Raw genomic sequence first — 25,890 nt, forward strand, 5'->3', positions numbered from 1 at the left:
CCCACCACTAACTAGCTGTGTGATCCAGAACAAGTTAATCTCTCCGTTCCCCATTTTTAAATCTATAAATCTGGGGTTTAAAAGTTGACCTCTCTGAATGCAAATCAAAACTACAATGAACTATCACCTCATACCAGTCAGAATGGCCATCATTAAAAGGTCTACAAATGATAAATGCTGGAGAGGGTGTGGAGAAAAAGGAACCCTCCTACACTGCTGGTGGGAATGTAAATTGGTGCAGCCACTATGGAGGACAGTATGGAGGTTTCTTAAAAAACTAAAGATAAAGTTACCATATGACCCAGCAATCTCACTCCTGGGCATATATCCAGAGAAAAATATAATTCAAAAAGACACATGCACCCCAGTGTTCACAGCAGCACTATTTACAACAGCCATGATATGGAAACAACCCAAATATTCCATTGATAGATGACTGGATAAAGAAGATGTGGTATATATATGCAATGGAATACTACTCAGCAGTAAAAAAAAAAAAAAAGAATAAAACAATGCCATTTGCAGGAACATGGATGGACCTAGAGATCATCATTCAAAGCGAAGTGAGCCAGAAAGAAAAAGAAAAATGCCATATGATATCACTTACATGTGGAATCTTAAAAAATAGGACACAAATGAGCTTATCTACAAAACAGATACAGACTCACAGACATAGAGAACAAACTTACAGTTACCAGGAGTTAAAGGGGGTGGGAAGGGATAAATTGAGAATTTGAAATTTGCACCTCCAGGGGAGTGATGGAAATGCTAGCTATCTTGATTCTGGTAGTGGCGTCATAGGTGTATTCATCTATCAAAATTTACCAAATTGTTCATCCGAAATATGTGCAGTTTACTGTACAGAAACAATACCATATAAAGGTGTTTAAAAAAAAAAGTTGACCCCTCTGTGCCTGTTTCCTCATCTATAAATCAAGGGTTAATAACAATACCTAAATGCACAGGGTTGTGAAGAGGATTAAACAACTTAACATGTGAAAAACACAACTATGTACCAGGTCCATAGAAAGCCCCAGGAAAGGGTATTTTAGTTAGGTACCAAGTGCTGGTGGAATTTAGCAGGAACTTCTTTCTCATACATCACTGGCAGAGGACAAAACAGGACAACTATTTTGGAAAGGTCTGTGGTGCCATCTTTCAATGTTAAACGTGCACATACCCTATGACCCTGTAATTCCGCTCCTCAAGAAACTCAGCTCATGCCCATCCGGAGGTGTGTACACAAGTGTTCACAGCAGCATTACTTACAAAAACCAAACTGTGGAAATAGTCTAAGTGCCCACCATCCACAGAATGGACGATGGAATATTACACAGCAGTGCAAATGAATGAACCACAGGAACATGAATGAGTCTCAGAAACAACATCAAGTTAAAAAAAAGCAAACCTGGAAAGACTGCATATAGTCTACCAGCTCTACAGCTCAAACAAAAAAAGCGTATGTGAATGTATAAGAATGTAAACATATGAAATTAAAACTTTTAAAAAGCAAGGGAATGAAAAACACAAAAGTCAAGGAATCACTTGCCTCGGGAGGTGAAGAAAGGGGATGAGCTTAGGGGGCACCCAGGGAGTTTCAGCAACGTCAGCGATAGTCTAGTGCTTAATGTAGGGAGGGAGCTCACGTGTGCTTATGATTATGCTTTCTCTGTTTATGTTAAGCACATGTTTCAAACAATACGTAAGAAAAATTGTAAAATGTAATATTCTATCAGTAGATATATTACTGCTGAAAACGATAAAGAATAGAACATAGAAAAACACAGGGAAATGTCTTCAGTGAAAAAATGAAACTCAAGAATGTACTTATACTAAGAGATACTTTCTGAGGATATTCATGACAGGGTAGCGTTTACACTATTTGAAGTAGAAAAAAATAGCATTCAAAATTTTGCCCACTTTAAGAATACAGTTCCATTAACAATGAACATCTGTGCATACACACAAAACACCAAGGGGAAACATGCAGAAATGTTAACAGTGCTCATCTCTGGGTGGCAAAGAATGCGTATATTTTCTTGCTGGGTCTCCAGAATTTATTGTGCGTATTTCATTTTTATTTAGGGGGGTAAGTTTAAGAACAGAGGACCTACAATACACCTGAAACTTTGCACAAACTACACATGTCTCTGGGCAAAGACCGGAGGGGGGCCTCAGGGAGAGGAACTCATGGGTGAATTTTCTTGCTACTTCTGTTGCTAGAGAGTTGTTTTACATCACACACACATCACACATACACAAAGTAAGAAAAATCCTAAAAGATGGGCAGTACTCTACAGAAGGGTGAGGAGCGGGGGAGACGGGGTCAGATTGAGGTGGGGTGCTGAGTCTTAAGTTCCTTGTAACTCGCTGTGCTGTGCTCGGGACCATAAGCCCCGAGCACAGCACCGCGACTTGGCCCGGCAGCACCCTCCCCCAGCCGCTACTTCCTACCCCCTCCCCTCCCGGGAGCGGCAGGGGTGAGGCGGGGCCAGGGGCGGAGCCAGCGCGGCGGGGCGGGGCGGGGCGCGGCGGGGCGGGGCGCGGCGCGGCGGGGCGGAGCCAGCCCCAGGGCGAGCGCGGGCCTCCAGCCGCCGCGGCGGCCCGGCCAGAGGCCAGCGGGAGGAAATGGAGCCGACCACATCTGAGGCCTGCCGAAAGGAGCAGCAGCTGCCTCGGAGGCCGCCAGCACGCGAGAACCAGGTCAGGACGCAGAGGCGGCTCCTCAGCCAGACAGCAAGAGAGCCCTTCCCCCCCAACACACACACACACACACACAGAGCACACCCCACACTCAGCCCCACAGCCACTGGGGCCATGGCCCAAGCCACGCAGTGCACGTCCCACGGCCCCACGGCCAGAAGGGCCCCCATCAATCCCCAGCCAGGCCGGGCCAGCCCATAGCTCCACCCACCCAGCTGCTCACACCCAGTTCTCACCACCCACCTCCTACCCCCAAAGTTTAAAAAGTGAAGGAAATAAGAAACTTGGCCAACACCACAGACCATTGACAGAGAGCCAATCCTTGACTAAGAGCCCCATGCACTTTCCCCAAAGGTGCCCCAAACTCCACAAAACCTACTGGCAGTGCAGTGGGTCAAAAGCACCAGCACTAGGGTACATGGTGATGAGACAGCAGCTAACAGTTTTGGGTGCTGAGTGCTAACCTCTGGATTAAAAAAGTGCTTTCATCTTTAAACAACCTCTTCCAGCCTTCCAACAACCCAATATCCATTTTAGTGGATGAACAAATGAGGCACAGAGAGGTTAACTAACATACTCCAAAGGTTCAGAACTGGTGAGTGGCAAAGGCCAAGTCTAACATCGGAGCAGGCAGTGGATGCCCATGGCCTCCTAGTTGCCAGGGTTCTAGTCTTTCAGACAATGAGATCCCACATGTGCAGGAGAGTCTCAATAACTATGGATTTCAGCCTCTTACTTGAAGCCCTGTTAAGTGAGTTTGCCCCCATCCATTCCTTTTTCAAAGACTCGAGAGGACTTAAGTTTTTTTCATTCAAAGAAATGAATCATTAAGCCACTACCCAAAAAGCTGGAGGAAAAGTAGTTTTTGGCAGAGGGGCCTCCACCCATCAGTCATAAGACCGACTTCACACAGTGGGCTAGGAAATGGAAAAAGGGGGAAGCTGACATTTAGGGAAGTCTGGTGGTGTCCACAAGGCGGGAAACTGGGGAGTGAAAACAGCCTAACTCCCTGGGAAAATCACACCGTGCATCTCAGCGCGAAGTCTCAGTATCTGCAGTCGCTGCAGATCTGTTAGCCCCGATTAACTGAAAGATGCCAGTAATTTGGGCTCTTGTACACGTTCATCTGAAAGTCCTGCCCTCAGTGTTGGAAAAAAAGGGAACAGGAGCCTTGATCCCTCCTCAGCCATTTCTCCTCCCTGGGGTCAGGGGTGAGGACAAAGGCAGTGAGAATCCTCCTCCCTCCCTGCAGGAGACCCCTACTCTGCCGCCCATCCCCACACCTCCCTCCCTCGATTTTGGTGATGCTGCTGGATCCTGGTCCTCCTCCGTCCCCTTCACAGAGCTGCTCTCCACCCTTCCAACCTCACCCTCTCAGCTCTCCTGGAAACCTCACCTACCCCAAGGCTCCACTGCTCAGCTGGCACGAATAACCCAAAAGCGTCCTTTCTCCTGGACTGTACCACAAGCTCCCAGCCTGCTCTCCAACTAGCACACATGTTTCTACTTGGATGCGACTTCAATCCAACACATTTAAAACCTAACTCGGCACCTGTCCTCCTTTTCCAGCAACTCCTCCTCTGGACGTTCCTTTTTTCAAAAGCCACATGAAGAGCCATTCTCCTGAGTATCCTGGCTCACACCTTCCGTCAGCTTTGACGCCCTCCTCTTCATGTTTCCATGTGCAAGCAGATCCTGGTCCTGTCAACCGCTCCTCTGCACAGTATTGCAGATCTGCCTTCTCTCCGTTTCCTGTCACTTACCTCTCACAGGGACAGCTGGAGGAGGCGCCCTGACCGGCCAGCCCAGCTTTCACCCCAGCACACCAAGCTGGGGATCAGTCAACGCACTGAGCCCTGCGGGAACCCCAGCCCCCAGCTCCCAGGCCAGGGCGCCTTCTAATTCGCTACTTCAGTCTTCTCTTCTGGTTTAAGTGATAACAGTAAACACGTAGGTAAACAAATAGGTAAGTGTGTCAAGGGCAAAAAAGACCCTTTCATCTGACAGTGCCACTCCTAGGAATTTAGGTTTATAAACCTGCACTTCAGAAAATCTTTTCTACACAATAGCGAAAACTGAGAACTCAGGGTGAGGGGAGCAGCTTAGTAAATTACGATACAATTGAGTGGGATATTAGAGTCATCAAGACCCTTAGATTATGAACACCAAGGAAAAAAACTGGGTAAAGTGGGAAGTAAAAGTTGGGGAATACCATACTGCATGAATTTATGATTACAACTACGTACCATATGCATGCAAATCATAAAAGAGGGAAGGTAGTTCTTTAAATAAGTGAAAATAGCTGTAGCAGCCCCAAAGAATTATGGAGCTTCACCTATGGATGCTATCAGCACATTTTAACAACCATACCTTTTATATTTGCATATATATAATTATGTATTCATTTATTTCCCCCCCCAACAAATACGTATTGAGCATTTACTATGTGAGTGTCATTTCAGGCACTGGGGACACAGCAGTGAGGAAGCAGTCCCTGCCTCATGGACAGAGACTTTTTAGAGGTTTGGATTTGTCTTGCGTCCCATTCAAAGGTACGTTCCTTTAGGGCAGTGTACCACTATCTCTAAAACGTGTGTGACAGCATAAATCTGTACTTCGGCTTTGAGTATGCGATGAAAACTGATATTAACTGTAAGCTTATCTCTAAGTGAAGATGCCCTTTGTGTAATTACTGATAGAATATCAAAGGCATACTCATTATAGAGCCGGGGGAACCCTGGTGGATGACCCAAGAGAATACAGGAAGGTCATTAAGAAGAGAATGACAAGGAAGGTAAAGAACAGTTTCAGCAGAAGATGCAGCAATGAGGAAGATGCAGAGATGGAGGAACAGGAAGGTCTGTCATGCAAAGCAGAGGATGACGAGGTGAAAACAAGAAACTCCCACTTCCCCGAGATGACCGCAGTTTACACCCGGGAAGGATGACAGTTCCTTTCCCCTACGCAACATGCACTTAATTTACAAAATTGGGGTCGCTGAGTATATTCGTTTTTTTTAAATAATAATTTCTCCTCTTGCTGTATCACAAGTATTTTCCTATAGTGTTAACCCTACTTCAAAATTTCATTTCTTCCAAAGCTTTCCACGGTCCCTGGTATGCATCTGCGCATATGTACGGCCCCCGAGGTTGAAGGTCTAGCACTCTCACGTTTTGCTAGGTTCTCAAGACACGCAGTAACTGTAGGGTAGTTTTTTCCCTCTTCGTGTCACCTCTGTCCAGGCTTGTGATTCCTCCAAGGGTGGGGATGGAAAACTTGGCACTAAGCCAGGACTCTGGTCGGCTGAAGGGATGGACTCTCCCAGCCCCACAGGCTGCAGGTAACCACCTTGATAACCAACAGGCAGGATTTCACTCACATGAGCACGAGGGTTCCATCTCATCTGGGTGACAACTTAGGAGGAACGTCTCTAGTCTGCCTTTACAGAGAAATATTATGCAGCCATTAAAAGGAATGAAATACTGACACATGCTACAACACGGATAAACCCTGAAAACATTATGTTCAGTGAGAGAAGCCAGACACGAAAGGCCACATATTATATGACTCTATTTATGTGAAATGTCCAGAGCAGGCAAATCCATAGAGACAAAAACATTAGTGGTTGCCTAAGACTGAGGGGAGTGGAGGAAGTAAAAAGGGAGTGAAAGCTAGTGGGTAGAGTTTCTTTTCAGGGTGATGGAAATATTCTTAAATAGACAGTGGTGATGACTGGACAACTCTGTGAATATACTAAAACCACTGAATTGTACACTTTAAGTGGAGAAATTGGAGAAATTGTATGTTATGTAAATTATATCTCAATAATTGTAACTGTAATAATTATAACTGTAATTGAAAAAAAAAACCTTTAGAGAAAACTTTCGTTTCTATCTCTATAAAAAGCTTTAAAACAAGAGCAGAAAATGAACATTTGCTCCAGGAGGGAAGGGCTGAGCTGGTGACCCTCTCCCCGAAGGAGAGAAAGGGACAGAGGAACGACAGGAACATGAAAATACTCTTCTTTGTACATCCCTCACACAAGCACTGATGACTCCTTTTACTTCCTCACTGGGTTACAAGTGAAAGTGAAAACAAGGGAGGCCTCATCTCAGAGAAGGTGGTGGTGGCCAAGAGGGGGAGACCATCCCCCCCCCCGATCCACTGCCAAGTTTTGAAGGGAAGGACCCCTTAGGAGAGCAGGGTTGTCACTGCCGAGAGGAGAGGCAAGCGGGTGTGGCCATGAGCTCTGACAGTGCATGCTGGGGTCCCCAAAACTGAGAACCACTGACATAAACCCATGAAATGTAGGCTGGTTCAGAAGATCCTTATTATTTAAAAGAAAAAAGTTGGAGAGGGGAGTTCGCAAGAGTCAGTGAAATAAAAACAAATAAGATCAAGAATGTGTATTAAGCAATTAGCATGCCCTTAAAAGTTAAATTTTGTCGAAAAAAACAAGAATCAAGTGTTTAATACCCACAGTGTAAGAGGGGCTGCGAGAGAACCTCACAGTCAGTTACCTGTGACGTGTCCCCCTTGTAATGCAAATGACCACTGCACAGCCTCCACCCATGGACGGGGGCAGGTGGGCAGGGGACCCACCAGCTCTGGCCCGGCCTCGGCCTTGGGACATAGCCAAGGCTCCCACTTTGGCAGGCCACTAACCCCGAAGTGGCCAAGAGGAGTGAATTCCCACACCCCCAACCCGAGGTGTCATTCTGCAGAAAGCACCAGCCACGCCCTACTCAAGGCCGGTCTCAAGAGGGAGTGGCAGTGGCTAGACCAGCTCTTTTGTTTGGTTAGAAACAGGAGCATATTTTTATTTGGCTTCAGTTATCAGAGTGTTTTAGTGTGAGTTATTCAGATATTTGCCCCTATTTTTTTCCTACTTGACTCAGAGGCTGGAGAAATGCTAATATATATAATGCTTTCTACGTTTCAGGCATGTTCTAAGAGCTTTAATTTCTCCAGCCTCATAACCCTTTACTTTACGCAAGAGAAAACTGAAGCCCAGGTGGTTAAGTAACTTGCCCCGAGGTGATGCTGGCTGGACCAGTTTTAAAGTCCCTCTCTCCCACCAGCTCTGGCCTTGATCCCTGGCTGACGCCAAACCAGCTAGGGGAGGGGTGCTGCGGCCTGGCACTGCGGACAGAGGGGCAAAGGGAAACAGGAGGAGTTCCCTGGAGAACTGGGCCCTGCCCCACCTCTCTGCCTGAGGAGCTGGCTGATGATAAAGACCCAGGAGCTAAGTGTTCACTGGGAGCTGGAGGAGCATGTGACCAGGAGAGCACCTGAGCAGAGGGACCAGATTCCCAGTCCCAGCTCTTCTAAGACTTGTACTGGACAAGTCACTTTATCTATCTGGGTCTCACTATTCCTCACCTGCTCAAAATAATTTCTTTTTTAATGTCAGGAAAAACTGAGGATCTGCTCCAGATTAAAGACTAAAAAAACCTGACCAACGAATACAGGTGATCTAGAGGTTTTTCTCCTACAAAAGAGGTTGTGTCAATTGGCAAAATTTGAATAAGGTCTGTAGATTCATGTTATTAGTGCTCACAAGGTCTGTAGATTAAGTCAGTAACTAGTGTTGCATCCATGTTAATTTCCTGATTTTGGTCACTGCACTGTGGTTATTTATGTGATTTTAGAAACTCCACACTCAAGTATTTAGAAGTAAAATGTGTCACATTTGCTACTTACTTTCAAATGGTTCAAATAAAAATTATAGAGAAAGAGAGAGAAGAGTAAGGCAAATGTAGCAACATGTTAACATTTGGGGAGTCTGAGCGAAGAGAATTCTTTGTACTTATTCTTGCAACTTTTCTGAAACTCTGAAATTGCGCCAAAATAAAAATATTTTTTAGAAAAGTTGTGTTATTAGATGATCTGCAAGACTCTTCTAGTTTCTGTGAAAAGGTAACATCATCCTCGATTTACAGACCAGGAACAGGAAACCGGCGAGCCCGGCTGCTCGGCAGCAGGAGGGCTCGAGAACTCAGGGCCTCGGCCCTAGGTCCCTCTCGCTCCAGACCTCAGCTCTCCCCACCGCTGAGGGACAGTGAGCCCCAGTCACCACCCCAGGCAATGGATGGGAACCGCAGAGCAGAAAGCAAGTAAGAAAGGGGATACCCGGGCAGTGTCGGGCTGGCTGTCTGGAGGAGCAGGAGACTCAGAACAGGCGCCCCCACCCTCTCCCAGACCCCCTCCCTCCACACACAGAGAGCAGCCCGCAGAGGGCTAACCCGAAGCTTCCACACGACACACATGCACCGGCTCCAACAGAACACGCAGGCCCACGTGAAGCACAGGACCACAGCCCGCGCTGACAGGCAGCATAGCCCTCTCTGACCAAAAGGAACACATCTGCAGGTCCTAAGTAAGCCTCCTAAATAACGCCAGGGGCAAGGGGAGAAAAAGTGAAAATCACAATGATGTTTCTTTCCAATCTGTTTATGCTAGTTGTACTTCTTATGGTGAGTACATACTTTAAACATCATTAATGTGTAATCTGATGAGTATAAAAACAGTTGTTTCTGTGAGTAAAAAAGTCATAATTAACAGATTTGAAGATTAATGAGTACCAATGAAAACAATAGCTATTAACAGAAAATATCATGCTTCTATAAATACTTTTGTTAAGTAAGAAAGAAAATAAAGGTTTCAATCCAAGAAGCTAGAAAATAAAATCTAAATAAAAGACAAGAAGAGGGAATTAGCAGAGATAAAGACAGAAACAGCTGATGAGAAAACAAAATGCAGTCGTATCTATAATGTATCTAAGAATTAGCTCTCCAAAGGCCAGTAAGACACGTAAACTTCTGGCAAGGCTGATCATTTTAAAAAGGAAACATAAACAAATGTCAGAAATGTACAAAGGTGGGGGAGGGTATAGCTCAAGAGGTAGAATGCTTGCTTGGCATCCACAAGGTCCTGGGTTCAATCCTCAGGACCTCCTCTAAATAAATAAATACATAAACCTAATTACCTCCCCCAACAAAAAAATAAGTAAATAAATAAATAATTAAAAAAAAAAGAAATGTACAAAGACACGATGGACCTAGAGATTATCATACTAAGTGAAGTAAGTCAGAGAAAGACAAGTATCATATGATGTCACTTATATGTAGAATCTAAAAAAGAAGGTGATACAAATCTTATTTACAAACCAAAAATACACTCATGGACATAGAAAACAAACTATAGTTACCAAAGGGGAAAGGGCAGGGGAGGGATAAATTAGGAGTTTGGGATTATCAGATACACATTACTATATATAAAATAAACAACAAGGACCTACTGTATAGCACAGGGAACTATATTCAATTTCTTGTAATAACACATAATGGAAAAGAATCTGAAAAAAATACACATAAGTATATGAACAACTAAATCTCTCTGCTGTACACCTGAAACTCACACTGCAAATCAACTACACTTCAATTTAAAAAAAGAAAAAACGACTGTGGTTCTGGGATGAGGACAGACATATATTAATGGAATAAAATAAAGATTACAGGAATAGACTTGCAAAAAAAATTAAAAGACATTTGTAATATTTGCCAAGGTATGATAAAGCAGTAATACCACTAATATATAAAGTTCTCTTATGAATTCATTAAAAAAACACACAAAGATAGACAAAGCGAAACATAGTCACAAAGTATAGATCACAACTAAATACAGTAATAAAAACTGTGCAAATCAAAACATTTTATACCAATTTTATACCAATTAAAATTAGCTTATAATAAACATTTTCGTAATCAGGGATTAAAAAGCAATGAAGACATTTAAATTTTTAAAAAGATGATTGTTATTAAAAGGTTATAAAATGGTAAAAGCTATAAAGATATTAACAAGCGCTATCTCTGAGTGGTAAAATTACAGATGTTTTATTTTCTCTATTTGCTTACCTGAACTTCCTGATTTTTCTACAGTGAATTGGCATTCTTTGTAATAATAACAAAAAAGTTAACTCTTTCCTAGAGTTTGATCTTATTTGAAATTTAATAGCTTTTACACTTAGTCTCTCTTGGTTTTCCCTACGTGTTTGCATAATGCTTGACCTTTTCACAAACCATCACAGCACTTAAAGACATGTCTTTTCAGTCCTCAAGCACTGGGAGCCCCAAATAAACAGCCCCCTTTCCATTACTGCACAGACCAGCAGTTCTCAAACTCCTGTGAGAAGAGCAATCACCCACTGGAAGCTAGCCCCAGAGTCCCAGGTCCCACCTCCAAATAGCAATCCTGGGGTCTACGGAGGGGACTCAGACACAGCTGGTCTTTGAACTACCCTTTGAGAACTCCCCCTCCAATAACCCTATGGGAGTGAGGGTGAGTGCAGAAAAAGGGGGAAGTCCTGGCTAGTTCAGAAACTGGGTGAACAGGGAACAGCAGTCTCTTTCCACCCACCACGTGCACACGCAGGTTCCACCTGTCAGTGGTCAGTGCCCATTCTCTTGAAAGAGGTGACAAGTGGGGTGGGGAGTTGGGGGAGGGCTAGGAAAAGACTTTCTCCAACAGGTGAGCCAAAGCCCGAGCAGCCCAGCATCGCAGCCTCACTGCCAGAAAGCACTCTGCTCTGCGAGAAGGCGCTTGGAACAACTCCACGGGTTCACGGAGGCCCATCTGTCAAGGGTTTCTGCTCAGCACCCTGAGAAGGCAGCTCCTCCAGAGCTGGCAGAGATAGAGCCGTGGCTGCCACGAGGAGCCTGAGGACATCCTGAGGACAGCCCAGGCAGGGACCCATGGCGACCTCCCCACTCCCGGGGCTGCTCGCCCACCCTAGGTGGGCACTGGGAGAGGAAGGAAGACACGGACCTCCTCGACCTCTTGGGTGTACCCTGGTTCCACTGTTTCCCAGGGGATTTAAATGAACTAGCAGAGGAGCCAGAGAAGGTGTTTCTATCTCTTCTGTGCCCTGAGCACTGAAGGCGAGGGCAAGCACAGACCACAGGCTAAATGAGAACCATTCCTGCTGCAATCAGACGCAACACGGTGACATAGTGAACCAGATGCACAGCGTCACAGAGTGACTGGGAAGCAGCTCACAGCCCACCGCTAACTGCTATTTCTTTTACCTGCACAAGCCAAGTTTATCCAACCCCCCCCACCTTCTTTTTACACAGGCCAAGAGGCAGCAATCCTTAGGTCTCTAGGTCTGTAGCCAACCCCCCCCCTCGGGATAAGGGGTCCCTTGTTCATTGGTCCTGGTGGATCCAGCCTTCCTAGGCAGCAGAGATCAGGGACCTGCAGTTAAGGGAAGACCAGAAGGGGAGCAAGGCAGAGTGGCTTGCACTGGACAGCTCCATCAAGAAAAGGTGTCTTTCATTCCCCAACAACAAGTAAAAGCTTAAAATGCAAACACAATGAGGAGGATTAGCCCTTTCACAGGAATAAACTTCGCCAAGAAATCACCTGGGTGGCGGGTGGGGGGTGGCCATGGACTCTGGAAGAGAACAGTACAGAGAAGACAGATACTACCTTCGAGAAAGGAGACCAGGCGCACAGCCGTGGGGTCAGTTTCACCTGTGGCCTTACACGCTCTGCTTCCAGCCGTGATGAATCCTCCCCCCCAAAGAGCAGCTGCAGATACGTGTGTGTTTTAGGCTACCTGCAGGTGTCTGGGAACCAAGAACGCAGCTCTTCCTATTAGCGCTAATGAGGGTTAACGACCAGTGGGCTGTCAGCCTCAGGGTAATTACGAGGTGTGGGTTCAGAGGCTCCTCCCTGCTATCTGCCTGTGGGAACATGGCCCAGGACTGTCTCTTAACTGTGGGAGCAGGGCAGGTGCCCCACCTGTTGCCCGGCTCACAGCGTCCAGGCTTGGCGCCAGGGCTGCTTTAGATTCTGCTCCCCACGTTGGCCTAGGCTGTCACACTCTGAGGAGCTGAAGTTCATTGTCCTGCGCATCAGTTTGATTCCACAGCATTTATTAAAAGGATTTACTGCATGCCAGGCTTTGTGCCAGGTACTGGGGAACGAAACTGAGTAAGATGAGGTTTACTTATTTATTTATTTCTAGAGGAGGCAGCAGGGATTGGACCCAGGACCCTGTGTATGCTAAGCATGTGCTCTACCACTTGAGCTACACCCTGCCAACCTCAAAACTGAGTCAGATGAGCACCTCACCACTAGGAACTCATACCAAGCGCTGAAGACTGAAGTGTCGCTGGAGAGGTACAGCCAGCGTGTAAGAACGAGGGGCTGCCCGGGCGTCAGACAGCGGCTGACAAGAACCAGAGCATTTCTCATGCACCTGCCGTGACAGGTTACAAAGTGTAACGGGAAGACCTGATCCACAGCAACAGCAGCAGAGCCCAGGTGCCCTAGGAACAAACTTAACGAGAAAAGGGTGAAGACCCACATGAAGAAAACTTTAAACCTTTGATGGACACACAAAAGGACAGGAATAAATAGAAACATACTTCCCATTCCCTGGACGGGAAACTCATTATAAAGCTGTCCATTCTCCCCCAAATAATCTATAAATCCTTTGTGATCCCAACTGAAAAATCCCAGCATTTTCCATAGACCTTGACAAGTTGTTTATAAGCTTATTTGGGAAAGGAAATGCAAAAGAAAAGCCAAAGAAATGTTGTGGAAAAAATGAGTTTTTGTTTAAACCAAACTGTTATATAAAAACTGCAGTAATTAGAACAATGAAATACTGACACAGAATCAGACAAATAATTCAACGGAACTGAAAAGGCCCTGAAACATTCGCCCATGAACATACGAGTATTTACGGGATGCTTAAGGTAGAATTATAAACCATTTGAGAAACAATAAATATTTAATAAACAGACTGGAGACAACAGGCTTTCTATCTGGGAAAAATTCAACCCCTATCTGATACCATATACAAAAATAAATCTCAGCTTAGAGAGATCTAAATATATACAACTATACCATAAAGTAAAAACTGGGGTACAAAAATACTGATGAATTCTGATCGTAAAAAAATAAAACTTCCATTTGATAGACACAATGAAAGACAAAGGAGAGGCCAAAATTTTTTTCAAACTATAATAGAGGTTAATACTGATAACATATTAAGAACTTTTATGAATCAATAAAAAGGCAGTCTTGGGCCAAGTCCTTCTCTGCTGGCTTGAACAAGTTTGGGCTGGGTGCAGAGGCCTCCCCCACCTACCAGGCCCTGTGGGACCCAGAAAGGGGCGACTGCCCTCTCAATTGGGGTCACTGTTGTTGGCACCCTGAGCTCTAGGAGGAACATGGAAATAGGTTTTCAGTGGTGCACAGGAAGAGATGCTAACACTGTCTTTCCCGGCAGTTTGGACGCCTCACTCGTCTTCTGCTGTCCTTTCCATCTTAGCACGTTACACGCGGCCTCAGAGACACCAGCTGGGCCATGGCTTCTAGAGGGGCATGAAGGGAGCAAGGAGCAAGACTCGAACCTGCAGCCTCGGCCAGCTCAGCTAGGCCATGAGCTCTGGGTCGAGTATTTCTTTTCCCTCTCCCCCCACCAACCTTAGTTTCTAGCTTCATTTCCTATGGTGTTAACGTGTGAGGCTTTTCGAAATACTACTAAAACTCCCATTTGGGCTTAGGATATGCTCTAGTCCTAGCAAATTAAACCAATTTTGCTTAGGTTAAAAAAAAAGTTTTCCACAGGTCCTGGTTGCCAAGCTGGTAAGCCATTTCTAGGTCTCTACCAAGGGGCTTGGACAAAAAGCCCCCAGGAGTAAGCGAGCACGGCACTGTCTGACCTCGCCACTCTTCCACACGCAGGGAGGAAGCGGAGTCAGGCCACGCCAGGACTTGGCACACCCAAGAGCTCCAGCACACACGTAACATCAAAACCTGGAGAATGAGGCTACAGCAGAACGTAGAGAAAAGGTCATATTTTAAAATGTGTTTGTGATCAAAGAAGGAAAAAGTAGAAAGAGAAAAAGTAGAGTGTCCTAAGGATTCAACTGAGAATTCAGAAAAAGCACATACCAAATAAACTTAAGGGAAAAAAATGAATTAAAACTAAAGGAGAAATTAATGCTTTAGCAAACAGAAAGCACAACTGAAATCTACGTGCTTTTTTATTACATCAAACTGGCAAAGGTAAGGAAGGAAAAGAAAAAATTAACATACAACAGTAGAAATTAAGTGAAAGAAAAAAATCACAGATACTGAGGGAACCAAAAAGCAATAACTGTATGTGCATTATGATAATAAATTTGAAAACAGATCACTCTCATGGAAAAAACACAGTAAATGTTCTATAGCAATAGCCACAGGAGGAAAAAATCCAAAAGCTGCAAAGACCCATCCTTCAAAAAAGGTACCAGGCTCAGAAGGCTTTGCCAGTTTTTTTCCCCCAAATCCTTAAGGAATGAAATGACTAAACTGTATTTAAATTGCTCCAGAGCATAAAGAATAAAATTTCACAATGCATAGTATGAAGTTACTATTACTCTAAAACCAACTGATGATGAAAACACAAAAGGAAAATTGTAAGTCAACCTCACTCACAAATACAGATGCAAAACTCCCACATTAATAAATCAAATGAAAACATGTTAAAAAGAAACTCCCCAACACCAACAACGGTATATTCAAGGAACACAAAAATAGTTCAGTATTAAGAAATGTATTAACACAATTCAGGCGAAGGAGATCTACCCTCTCCTCTTCACACCATGTTAACCAGATACATCCTGGCCTCAAATCCAGCTCCTCCCCTTGTGAACCACCAGCCCTTGGTCACACTACTATCCTGAATCTCAGGTTTTTTTATCTGAAAGGTGGGGCTACCACTATCTGCCTTGGAGTTGTCATGAGAACTAAGAGAGAGAGAACTAGTAAAACTTTGCCCCATGAGCCCCACTCGCGGTAAATGCTCAACAGCAGTATTACAGCTGGTTGTTAAGCAGGGTCAAGCGGGCTGTCACGCGGCACGACTCCATTTTCACAAGCAGCACAAAACAAGCGTGTGGTGTGCACAGAATCAAGTCTAGAGGGATGCTCCAGTTAAAAGTGGTTAACTGGGTTGTGAAATTACAGGAAAATTCTTTCCTTCTTCTAATTTTTCCAAAGAACATGTATTACCTGTACAATCAAAAAAAAAAAGAATAAGAAGTCAAAAAATGATACAGAGGTTTGGATTCAGTCAAGACTGAGGACTCGCAAGCCCAAAGGCCAAAGTGGAAAAGGAAGTAAAGGCAACAGACAAGAGGGCAACGCCAGGCAGGGGCTTGCAGGACTCCTTTGCCCTGTGCCCCGTTACCGTGAAACCCACTCGGGCATGTAAAGGTGTTCCTGGCAGAGGACCAGCTAAAGCCCTCCAGACCCAACTCCAGCACACACTGCTATACTGAGCACAGCCTCGCCTGACTTTGCCAAATGCCATAGAAATTCTGAACAATGGGAATGGGGCGACGGTACCCATTTCTTGATCCAGGTGGTGGTTACACAGGTGAGCTTACTTTGTGAAACTCACCAAGCTGCACACATTATGTGCTTTTTTGTGTGTGTGCCACACTTTGTAACAAGTTTTTACAAAATTAAAAGCTGAGAGGAGAACCCTTGGTTTCTGCCATCAGCTACAGAATTTCCCTCAAATTCTGGTTACAATAAATATGAAGTTAGGGATCAGTTTCATGGAAGAGAACACTCAATCCAGTGTTTTGTCTAACATGTCTCATTGTCTTAATAAATACAGAGTCTGGAAAGATGATCACTAAAATTATCAATAGATGAAAAAAAAAAATTCCAGGACAACCCACAGATATAGGAGACACGAGGAAAACCAAAACAGATGAGGGTGGTGGCTCTCAACCGTGAGTGCACATTCAAGTCACCTGGGGAGCTTTGAAAAATGCTGGGGTCCCCGTTGTACCCCAGACAAATTACATAAGAGTCACTAGCGCTGGGGCCCAGACAATGATAGTTTCTTTTTTAAAAGTCCTGCAGATGATTCTAATAAGCAGCGAGACTGAGAACCACTAAACTAGTTGAGCCACAGGGACTGGTCACTGGAAGCTCTCTAGGCAAGGTGAAGGCCAGCTGAATCCTGATGGAGGCTGCAGGGTGGGAGCAACTGCTCAGGGCGGAAGATCCCTGCCACCCACGCAGGTCTTCCTCCGCATCCCGCGTGCCCAGACCTCAGCAGAGCCCCAAGGTGTAGCGATGCCCCACACACGGAGGAGACAGCCTCTGGAAAGTAAGGGGGATGGGGCTTCTGGTTCCCAGCTGGGTGTTGAGACCGCTCTGAACCACTTGTCAATACAGCCCCAAGACATACACCGTTCCAACCACACAATCCCAGAGCGAGGCCCTAACTACTATCCAGGGTCCAAATGACACCACTGGGAACCCACAGCTGGAAAACAGGAAACCAAGGAGAAATAACCATGGGAAGAAGGGCCACAGGGTAGAGGTCAGGGTATAGCTCAACCGTCAGGTAGGACCTGGCTCAGGGACAAGAGACGGGAAAAGGGGACGTGACACGGCCCACCTGCCGAGAGGTTCCAACACTACCCTCGGGGCCCCCACACCAACTCATCCTGCGTCCACCCTACCTAATTATACAACAGGAACCCACAAGTGTGACCCCAACAGATGGCTATCTTGGCCTTGCCACCCTATAGACTTTACACGCTCCTAGATAATTCTGATAGAAGGAATCCTTTGCCCACGCCCTACAGAAATAGCAGTGCCCTCAGAGGCCCGCACTCTGCTCAGTCCAGAACTTAGGGCTGAGCTCAAAGCATGAGGGGTGAGAGTGGGGGTGGGCCGAGGCCGTGAGGAGTGCCTCAGGATGGAAGCACAGCGGGAGAAGAGGAAGGGACCTGCCGTGCCAGGAAAAACTGCTGGGCATCTCTTGGGCACACACCTTCAGCACGCCACTGAAAATCCCTTTCTGTGTTCCCCCACTAGAGCTCAGGTGCAGAGCAACAATGATGGCAACTGGGAAGGCACGTGTCCCCTCCCGGGGTCCAGCAGAGCCTGGTACAGTCAGGGGGCACCCTCTTTACCCAGACAGAACTTGCTCAAGCCAACAGAGAAATGAGTTGGCCCAGGGGTCGCACTCAGTGGGGAAGGTGCAGCAGAAGGTGTCTGTCTGGGGATTCAGATAGGGCTGTCAGCCTGAACCCCTTTCAGGGTCTCTACCTCGGTCAGGAGTTACCAGCCTCCCTGGCTCTTCAACCTTTTGCACAACAGCCAGCAGGAATCAGAGATGCAACCCTCCCCTAAGGTACAGGAAGGTGGGCCAGCAGGAAACAGCTCCTACTGTAAACTCCATCTGTTAAGCAGGGCTGGGAACCAAGGCCCGCAGGCTGAAGGAGCGGACTCCTGTGGAAAGGGATGTTGGTGGGGGTGTGTAGTTGCTGCAGCGGCAAAGCAAGAAACTCCGCAACAGGGCAGGGAGCTCAGGAGCTCACTGTCAGGGATAAGCTGCAAGCCCTTTCAGTGTCTTTGTTTCCCTTGCAAAGCCTGTAAGGTTAGGATTACACATGAAAAATGCTTGGAGGTGGGATTAGGAAATCCAATTACTTAAGCACCAAAGACACAGGCGTTCCAGGCCACAGAGGTAACCAGCATGCACTCAGGTCCTAATCTCACTGTCCTTGGAATGTTGCCTCCTAAGGAACACTTCCGTGGCCCGCCAGTGTTACCTGCAAACATTAGCCCTTCCCTACGCTCCTCCAGGATGAGGCGGCCAGGGTAGAAGGAAATGAGTATTTTTCCTTTTTTGTCTAAACTTTAGCATCTTAAATGAAAATACCAAAGATCCCAAACAAAACAAAAGAAAAAAACCTTTGCAGAGTGTGTGTAGAGGGGTGAGACAAAACAGGAGGGAGATTCCCCAGCTCATGCTATCAAAAATACTGGGATGTCTGTCCTTACAGAAATCAGGGCAGAATTCGTGATCAGCCCTCAGAGGAAAACGGCCACCTCTGTTTTCGAGAGTCACGGCATGGATAACACTCGGAAGTCCAGGTGCCCTGGCCTGAGGCAATGAAGCGTGAGTGTCCGGCAGGGACCAAGTCCACTCCGGCAACTACAGGGGAGCCGGCCTGAGCCTCACCTTTTCTCTAAGTCATGCAGCGCACACGCGCACACGGTCCTTCCCCACAGGTTCTGACAGTCCACCATCAGAATCTGAAACTTGCAGTGATAAAAGGGCAGGCAGGAAGCAACCTTATCTACAGAAGCTGAGATGCAAGTAAAAATTTTTGAGGCACTCCAGACAGAATTCTGGGCCAGCAAGGTCTCTACTCTTCCAGTGGTGGCTTTGCCCCCAAGATGGAGTGTATGGAAGAGAGAGGTCAAAACAGAGACCCTCTGCTCTCCCAGAAGCAAAGTTCTAAAGTAACGCTGATCACGGAAGGGCCCATAAACTGTTTATCACCAGTTCCCCACAACAGAAACTCAGGAGCTAAGAGTGAGCCTTTAGAAACCGGCACGGCGAGTTGAACCTGCCGCCACATCCAAGTGCGCGCTGGCGGGACCACCTCATCCAATGGCACACAGATTGGTCTGGATGGTGTTCAGCTCCCAAGGGGAGCCACGCACGGCTCGAGCTGCCAACTAGTTGTACAAAGCAAGACCTGTTTTGGTCTGTGATATTTTGAAGAGTAAGAAAACTGATCCTTCTCCCCTTTTAGTTTGAGAAAAACTAAATTTGGAGGCAACCTTTTCATTTTACAGAAGAAACTGAAGCCCAGGGACACTAAGTGACTGCCCCATGGCAAATGACAGAACCTGAGGATAGGAGAGCTGGGATGAGAGAGAAAAAGAAACGGGACGGCCACACTTCTCACCCTCCTCTTCCCAGCCAGCAGTCTCGCCAGAGCCCCTGAAGCAGTAAGGGCCGCAGGACCCACACACTTCGAATGAGTAGAAGACAATTTCACGTTCAAGGCAAACTGTCCAGGCACAGCATTTCCTTCCAGCTTTATCTGTATCTCAAACCCAGCACATCTAAAGCCAACATCCTCCTTTCAAAACTAAGCTATCATCCCAGTGAGTCCATTTCTGACCCCACTACCCTGATCTGTCACTGCCAGATCCCAGAAAGGCTAACTTATTACAAACAAGGTTGGCATGTTGATTCTTCCTTCAAAGTCCCTTGAGGTCCACTGAGCCCATGATGAAAGCAGACGTAAAGCGGCAGGGCCAGCTGGGAGCGAGGGGCTGGTCTGCCGCGTGCAAGTTCACAATCCCAAACACACAGATCAAAAGCATTCACTGTATTTAAAGTAAAAAAAAAAAAAAAAAAAAAGATTGCCAGTGCTGGTTCTCCCACTCAGAGTCACGGTTTTAGGAAATTCAGTCCGTGTCTCTTACTTCCAGTGATACTGTGAATATCAAATAATAATGATTTCTCTTATCTCTCAGGACCTCGTACGGTACCCAGAACATGGCAAACACTCAGTAAACGGGGAAAGACACAGGGAGGAAGAAGGGGAGATAAAGTGAATGCGGACAGGGTCATAGTTCTAGACAGCATGACAATCTATAGATTCTAACTGTCTCAGCCATCCCTGTGCCCGTTTGCCCAAAGGCTTCCTAAACCAACCCACAAGGAAGCTATCTCCTCCTCATGAAAGCAGATGTAGAGAGGCAGGGCCAGCTGGGAGCGAGGGGCTTGGTCTGCCCCTTACATGCTGGTAACAAGGGGGAGTCCTCAGCTGACTTCCAGATGCCAGAAGGAAGGAGGCTCAGAGGTCAGTGAGGGGAAGACCCAAAAGCTGAGCCCAGCCAAAGCCCCGCCCCACACTCCCTGCCCCCACTCCTAGGCAGCCAAACTGTTTGCTGCAGCCTCAGGGGCATGAGAGGGGACGTGGCAAGACCACAAAGACCAGTTCTAGCAGAAACATCCATCTACAGCTGGAGTGAGCCCGGCACCCAGGCCCCTCCTCAGCCAACCCAGCAAGGGGGCTAAGGAGCCATCACAGTGACCCCTGCAGGTGGCTCCAGGGCCCTGCACCACGGTAGGCAGGAGTGCTCTCCCTCCCACTCACCTGTCTGTCTGCCTTGCAAAGTCCTCTCCCTCTCCCATGACACTCAGAAATGCCTGGGTCACCAACAAGGTAGAGTTGAGCTCTGGGACTGTAACTCCAGCCCTTATTATGCATTGGGAAGCCGTCTTTCTCCATCCTCAAATTCAACTCTGCAATCCTCTGGGTTGGTTTCTCTCCCATTCTAGCTTGGCATGCTCACCTGCTTCCATAGCTCCCCAAGTTCACTACTGCTTGTAAATGTACCTTAGAGAGAAAAGAGTTCCTGCTAGACCCTCACAAAGGGCTAGAGAGGGGTAAAGAACGAGCGGAGTGACCCGCGGTGTGTGGAAAGTTGAGGACCACAGATCCTTGACCAAGGAGCATTTCTGCAGTGGTCCAAAGGAGAGGCAGAAGGCGTAGATCCTGGGCACAGTTCCAAAATAGTTTCCAGACATCCTCAGCCAGCGGAGGGTTCCCATGGGGCAGAGCGTGGGAGCCCAAGAGCAGGGCAGCCTGGTGCCCTCAGCACTGGGCACGCACTCCTGTCCAGGCTGCCAAGACGGAGGTGGTGGTGACAGTGTGTGGTATGGCATGTTCCTTGGGGTATCATGGGTACACATGTAACACACTAGACAGCCGAATGACACCTTGTGTCCACCAAGCTCAACTCCATGCCCGGGCTAGGCACTACGCACACTTGACATTATAGATATTCTTGAAAGCCCGGCAGGACTCAGCACACAGTAATGAGCACGTCTCCACTGGCTGCTGGATACCGTTCACCCAGGGGGCTTACCCATCCTGCAATCCTGTGCTCATCCCGCAGGAACACAGACTGGGAGACCCCCTTGTCCTGTGTCCCAGACTCCTGGCCTCATCTGCCTTCACCACAACCTCCTGATGGAAGGGGACTTGGCAAAACTGCTTCACCCGGGGTACGTGGGCCACCATACCCAAGTGGCCACCTAAGAAAACTATGTGCGGAGAAAGGTGGCAACCAGAACAGGGGACTCAGATCCGACTGCTTGCTGGCAGTGCCCAAGCTGAGCCAAGAGGAAGCTATGATTTTCTGACAGACAACCCAACAATAACAACAAGCAGAGACACAACCTCAGAGCTTTAAAAGCACAGCCAGCACAGGCCCCACTCTGAGAAGCGGGAAGGAGGAAGGCGTGTTTGAAGGGCGTCCTCTGGTTTTTCAAGCAGCCCTGCCTCATGCCCACGACGCTAAGGGTGGAGGTGCTGGGCGGGGAGCTTCCAGCAGGACGACAGGGCCAGCAGAATACAGGCAGGAAGGAACGGAGAACACACTTGGAAAGAGCTGAAGAGAAGCCATTGCTAGGCAGGAGGGGGTGCTTTCCGGAGTAAACAAACCTACCAGCAGTCATTCCTCCCAGCAGAGAGGGAAGCTCTGGCTGACAAGGCCAGAGACGCAGAGGGGGGAGGGAGCCGCCCACTCCCTGAGCCCATCTGTCCTCACCCCCTGACCCGCTGTCCCCAGGGTGCGGCAGAACGGGCGCACCCCGCGCGCTCCGTGCGCACAGCCCTCAGCAGCGCACAGGTGGCTACAGCTCCCTCGCCAGCAGTGGGAGGCCAGAGGAGGAAGTGGAGGCGGAACCTGGGGGTTCTGCTCCGAAGAAAGGGCGTGGAGTGAGCTCACAGCTCTCTCCTCCTCACCCACAGCATCACCAGCATCAACCACCCTCAGCCTGCCTCAGGGGCCTCCCACAGTCCCGTCCCAGGGGGTCGCCCACTAACTCCCAGCCTCACTGAGGCTTGCCCAGTTCTCCAGGGGAGCCAGCGCCACCTGACTACTCTCCTTCCCCCAGAAGCAAAATTCTTGCCCTCCCACAAGCACTTCCTGGCCTTAAGTTCCTTGGGAGGAGGCCAGGGACCCACCCTGGCTCCTGATCCACCTGGCAGCCTCACCTAGGAGCCCCTACCCCACATGGGGAAGCAGAGTCCCTCCCTGCCAGTGTCCCCACCCAGGCAGCGAGCGTGACACTTCAGCACCTCCAGGGCGCTTCCCACAGTTTTCCCAGGAAGCCAGAGGACTTCCACAGAGGAAAGTCTAAGAGCATCTGGGGACACGAGCAGCTCGCCTACCTGCTACCCAAGCAACCAGATCCCCCCAGCTCCTCACAGGCTCCAGGGGCTGAAGGGAAAAGGAGAGCTGGGCAGGGGCAGGGATGGGCTCCCTCCCCGTGAAGACGAGTCCCACGCAGCCCTGCCCTGCCCACCTGTGCCCACTCCTTCCCCAGCCTCTCTGCTTCTGACCTGAAAGGCGGCCACACGGAGCTGCCTCTTGCTGTCTTCTCCACCCTGGGCCAGCAGAGGATACTGCTGAGTAATCCCAAACTCACGGTGGGTCCCCAGCCCGAAAACAGGGCAAAACCCAAGGAAACCTACTGATCCTGGTCCTTGCCAACCTGGGAGGAACATCGGTGTTTCCAAGTAATGGCTTATACTCCAGCACTCTGCCCTGCCCCAAACATCCCAGCCCTGGCCCTCAGACAGCCACATGGAGCAGCTCAGTGCCCTCTTCTCCACTTCCCACGCACCTGGTAACATTCCCTTCCCAGTCCCCCAGACACCAAGCTGTACAGAGTAACAGCAGCCGACCGCCTGCAGGATTCCCAGTCATGATGTTGCATCAGCCCCCACCCTACCCAAAATATCCTCACCCCCACCACCTCCTCTCCTCTCCAGCCATCTCCATGGTGACAGCAGCATGACTAATGACACCCTATCAGCTTCAGACTCAGGAGCGCAATTCCCCTTCCCCCTCCCCCCCCCCCCACGGGATTTCTGCAGATTGGATGCAAACCAACAGTGCCAGGGACATTCTCGAGAGATTTCCAGAGGCAAGGGTGGGGAGTGGGTTATGTGTCTTAAAAAAAAAAAAAACACACAGTTCAACAAACCCAATCCCAACTGCACCCAAACCATCCAGCTGAGGAAGCAGAAAGAGTCCAAACAAAACCCACACAGGCCTGAGGATTCATTGGCCGCCCACACCCCCGCCGCCCCTCCCCCTCAGCGGCTGCTACACACACAGTGGGAGATTAAGGGATCACTAGAGGAGACCCTTTATTTTTATCCAATCCAGTCAAACACTTCACCCTTAACACACACATACACACACACACACACACACACACACACACACACACGGTACCTTGACAGCAGCCCCTTGTCCCCACGGCCCGGCTCCTTCACCAGTCTTTATTTCCACCTGCAAAAGAAGCCGGAGAGACTGATGAGCCAGGCTGACACCAGGAAAGCAGCAAAGTCCCTCTGCTGCACCGCCAGCACCACCGCAGGGGAAGGGGCAGAACGGGAGGCAGGGGGCCTCCCAAAGAAAGGATAGCTGGGACCATCTTCCTGCCTCCAGCTGCCACCCAGACGAGCGGTGGATGGCTCATTCGCCTTCCAGAGTGTTTTTGTTTTCATTTCTTCTTTTTCCACCCTCCAGAGATCCAGGAGGGCTCTGCCCCTCCTCCTGCGTCCGGTCTGGCCTCGTCCCTCCCCGCCCTGCCCGCTCTACCTCGGCCGGCCTCCTCTGGTGCATCGGCCGGCGGGCCTCCCATTATCCCCGCCGGAGCGCACGGAGGGAGGCACTGCAGAGGCGGCGGCGGCCAGCTGCCGGCTTGGCTCCCCTCCCCGCCGCCGGCGAGGCTGGTGTGGAGGGGGCGGCGCGCTCGCCAGCCAATCCCCGAGGCCGGCAGAGCGGGGGCAGGGCCGCCGGGGGCCGGACCTGCCCAGCCGGGAGGCGGGGGCGCCGCGAGGGTGCCGTGGAGCCGTGCTGGCCGCGGCCCAGGCCCGCCGCCGCTCCCCGGCAGGCCGGGGATCCCGGGGCACCCCCGTCTCCTCCAGAGTCGGGTACCCGAAGGTAACACCCAGAGGCATCCCCAGGGTCAAAGAGGGCGGACTGCGCCGGGGGTCGAGCGGACGCGGGCGGCACCCCCCCCCCTCCCCAGGCCGCTCTCTAACCCTTGGACACCGAGCTTCTCGCAGCAGCTAGGTCAGTGCCAGGCGCTGTGATAACAGCAACAGCCCTGCAATCTTCCGAGGAAGAAAACGCCTTGGCAGTATGACCCTTTACCCCGTTCTGCGGATGAGGAAACAAGGAAAGATAAGTGAAGTAATTTACCCAAGGTGACACAGCTAGAAAGCAGCGCTGGGACTCCAAGCTGGTCCGCCCGGCTCTGAAGACCAGACTCTTCACCATTATGCAGTCCTTCTCCTCCCTCCCTCCAACAGGCTTCTTCTTGAATCCCGCACTGCCTGGGGCTCAAAGCCTACCAAGTCAGCCCTGCCCTCCCTCGCACTCGAACACCCACACTCTATCCTAGGATCACTCATCCCTGGTGCCTCCCCACCACTACCACTCTCAGTGTTTCCTCCTCTTTTAGAAAGGCTGAGGAGGTGGTGCCCCTAGACCTCAGGGCTTCCCACCCCCTGTAAAGGCTGAGGAGGGGAGGGGGCCCAGACCGCAAGAGCTCTAGTCTCCAGTTCCCAGGCTCTGAGCTTTGAAAGCTGCAATACCCAGGAGACTGAAGGAGAAAGAACAGAACTGGGAGGAAAACCCTGTAATTCCCGGGCATCCCGGGGCACAGCCCACTTCACCCCATCGACTCCCTGTAGCCGAACACCCTAGAGCTCCTGCTGTCCCAGAGGGGGACTTCCGTGGACCCTGGTACTCACGATCTGGCCCAGCTCCCGGCTACACCACCCAGCTGCAGGACCTCGCGGTGGCACCTTACCTCTCTTAGCCTACTTGGCTCACCTGGAAAACAGAACTACACACAGCAGCTACCTTAAACACAGCTGTGAAGACTCTGAAAAAAATGCACACAGCCGGCCACACTGTAGGTGCTGCTAGCCACCCCTCTTACTTTCTGAGAGAGCCCACTGTGTGCTACCTCTCAGTCCCAGAAGAAGAACCTGAGGTCAGAGAGAAATGACTTACGGGACTAGTCAGGATGCGCTCTGCTACCAGCTCCTGCCCACGTGCTGCCCCCTCCCTGAGGCTCCAAGAGGGTACTCAGGATGGATGGGTTGCCTGAGGAGAGACAGCAAAGCTGGCCTCTGGTGAGGAGACTGCAGGAGGAACCAAGGCCCATACCTGCCTCACCCCTGGGGCAAAGGGTAGCCCTACTGGGCTCCTCCCCAGGGCAGGGACGAAAGCAGGTGACAAGGCAGGGCAAGGAGC

The 25,890-nt window shown here is 49.1% G+C and overlaps 1 protein-coding gene and 1 long non-coding RNA gene across 6 annotated transcripts in view; one reads left to right on the top strand and one right to left on the bottom strand.

Annotated features, from left to right (window-relative positions):
- The window catches only part of TET3 (tet methylcytosine dioxygenase 3), a 97,678-nt gene that overhangs the window by 58,341 nt on the left and 13,447 nt on the right, over nt 1-25,890 (bottom strand). For 2 of the 4 annotated variants that reach the window (XM_064494365.1, XM_031467303.2), the window contains one exon: nt 23,854-23,910. The exons of 1 other annotated variant lie outside the window; for it this stretch is intronic. In XM_064494365.1, the coding sequence (XP_064350435.1) occupies nt 23,854-23,910 (57 nt within the window). Of the gene's footprint in view, nt 1-23,853; nt 23,911-24,222; nt 24,341-25,890 lie in introns of those variants that run through there. One more of the 4 variants, XM_064494367.1, reaches the window with a different exon arrangement.
- On the top strand, nt 2,574-8,574 carry LOC116157534 (uncharacterized). Of its 2 annotated transcripts, XR_004141666.2 has the most exons (4): nt 2,574-2,703; nt 3,956-4,669; nt 5,166-5,255; nt 5,428-8,574. It is a non-coding gene; the product is annotated as an uncharacterized LOC116157534 (long non-coding RNA). The 2 variants fall into 2 exon arrangements; XR_010384148.1 differs by having other exon boundaries at nt 3,956-5,255.

Source organism: Camelus dromedarius, chromosome 15 (assembly GCF_036321535.1).
Source record: "Camelus dromedarius isolate mCamDro1 chromosome 15, mCamDro1.pat, whole genome shotgun sequence".
Classification (NCBI taxonomy): domain Eukaryota; kingdom Metazoa; phylum Chordata; class Mammalia; order Artiodactyla; family Camelidae; genus Camelus; species Camelus dromedarius.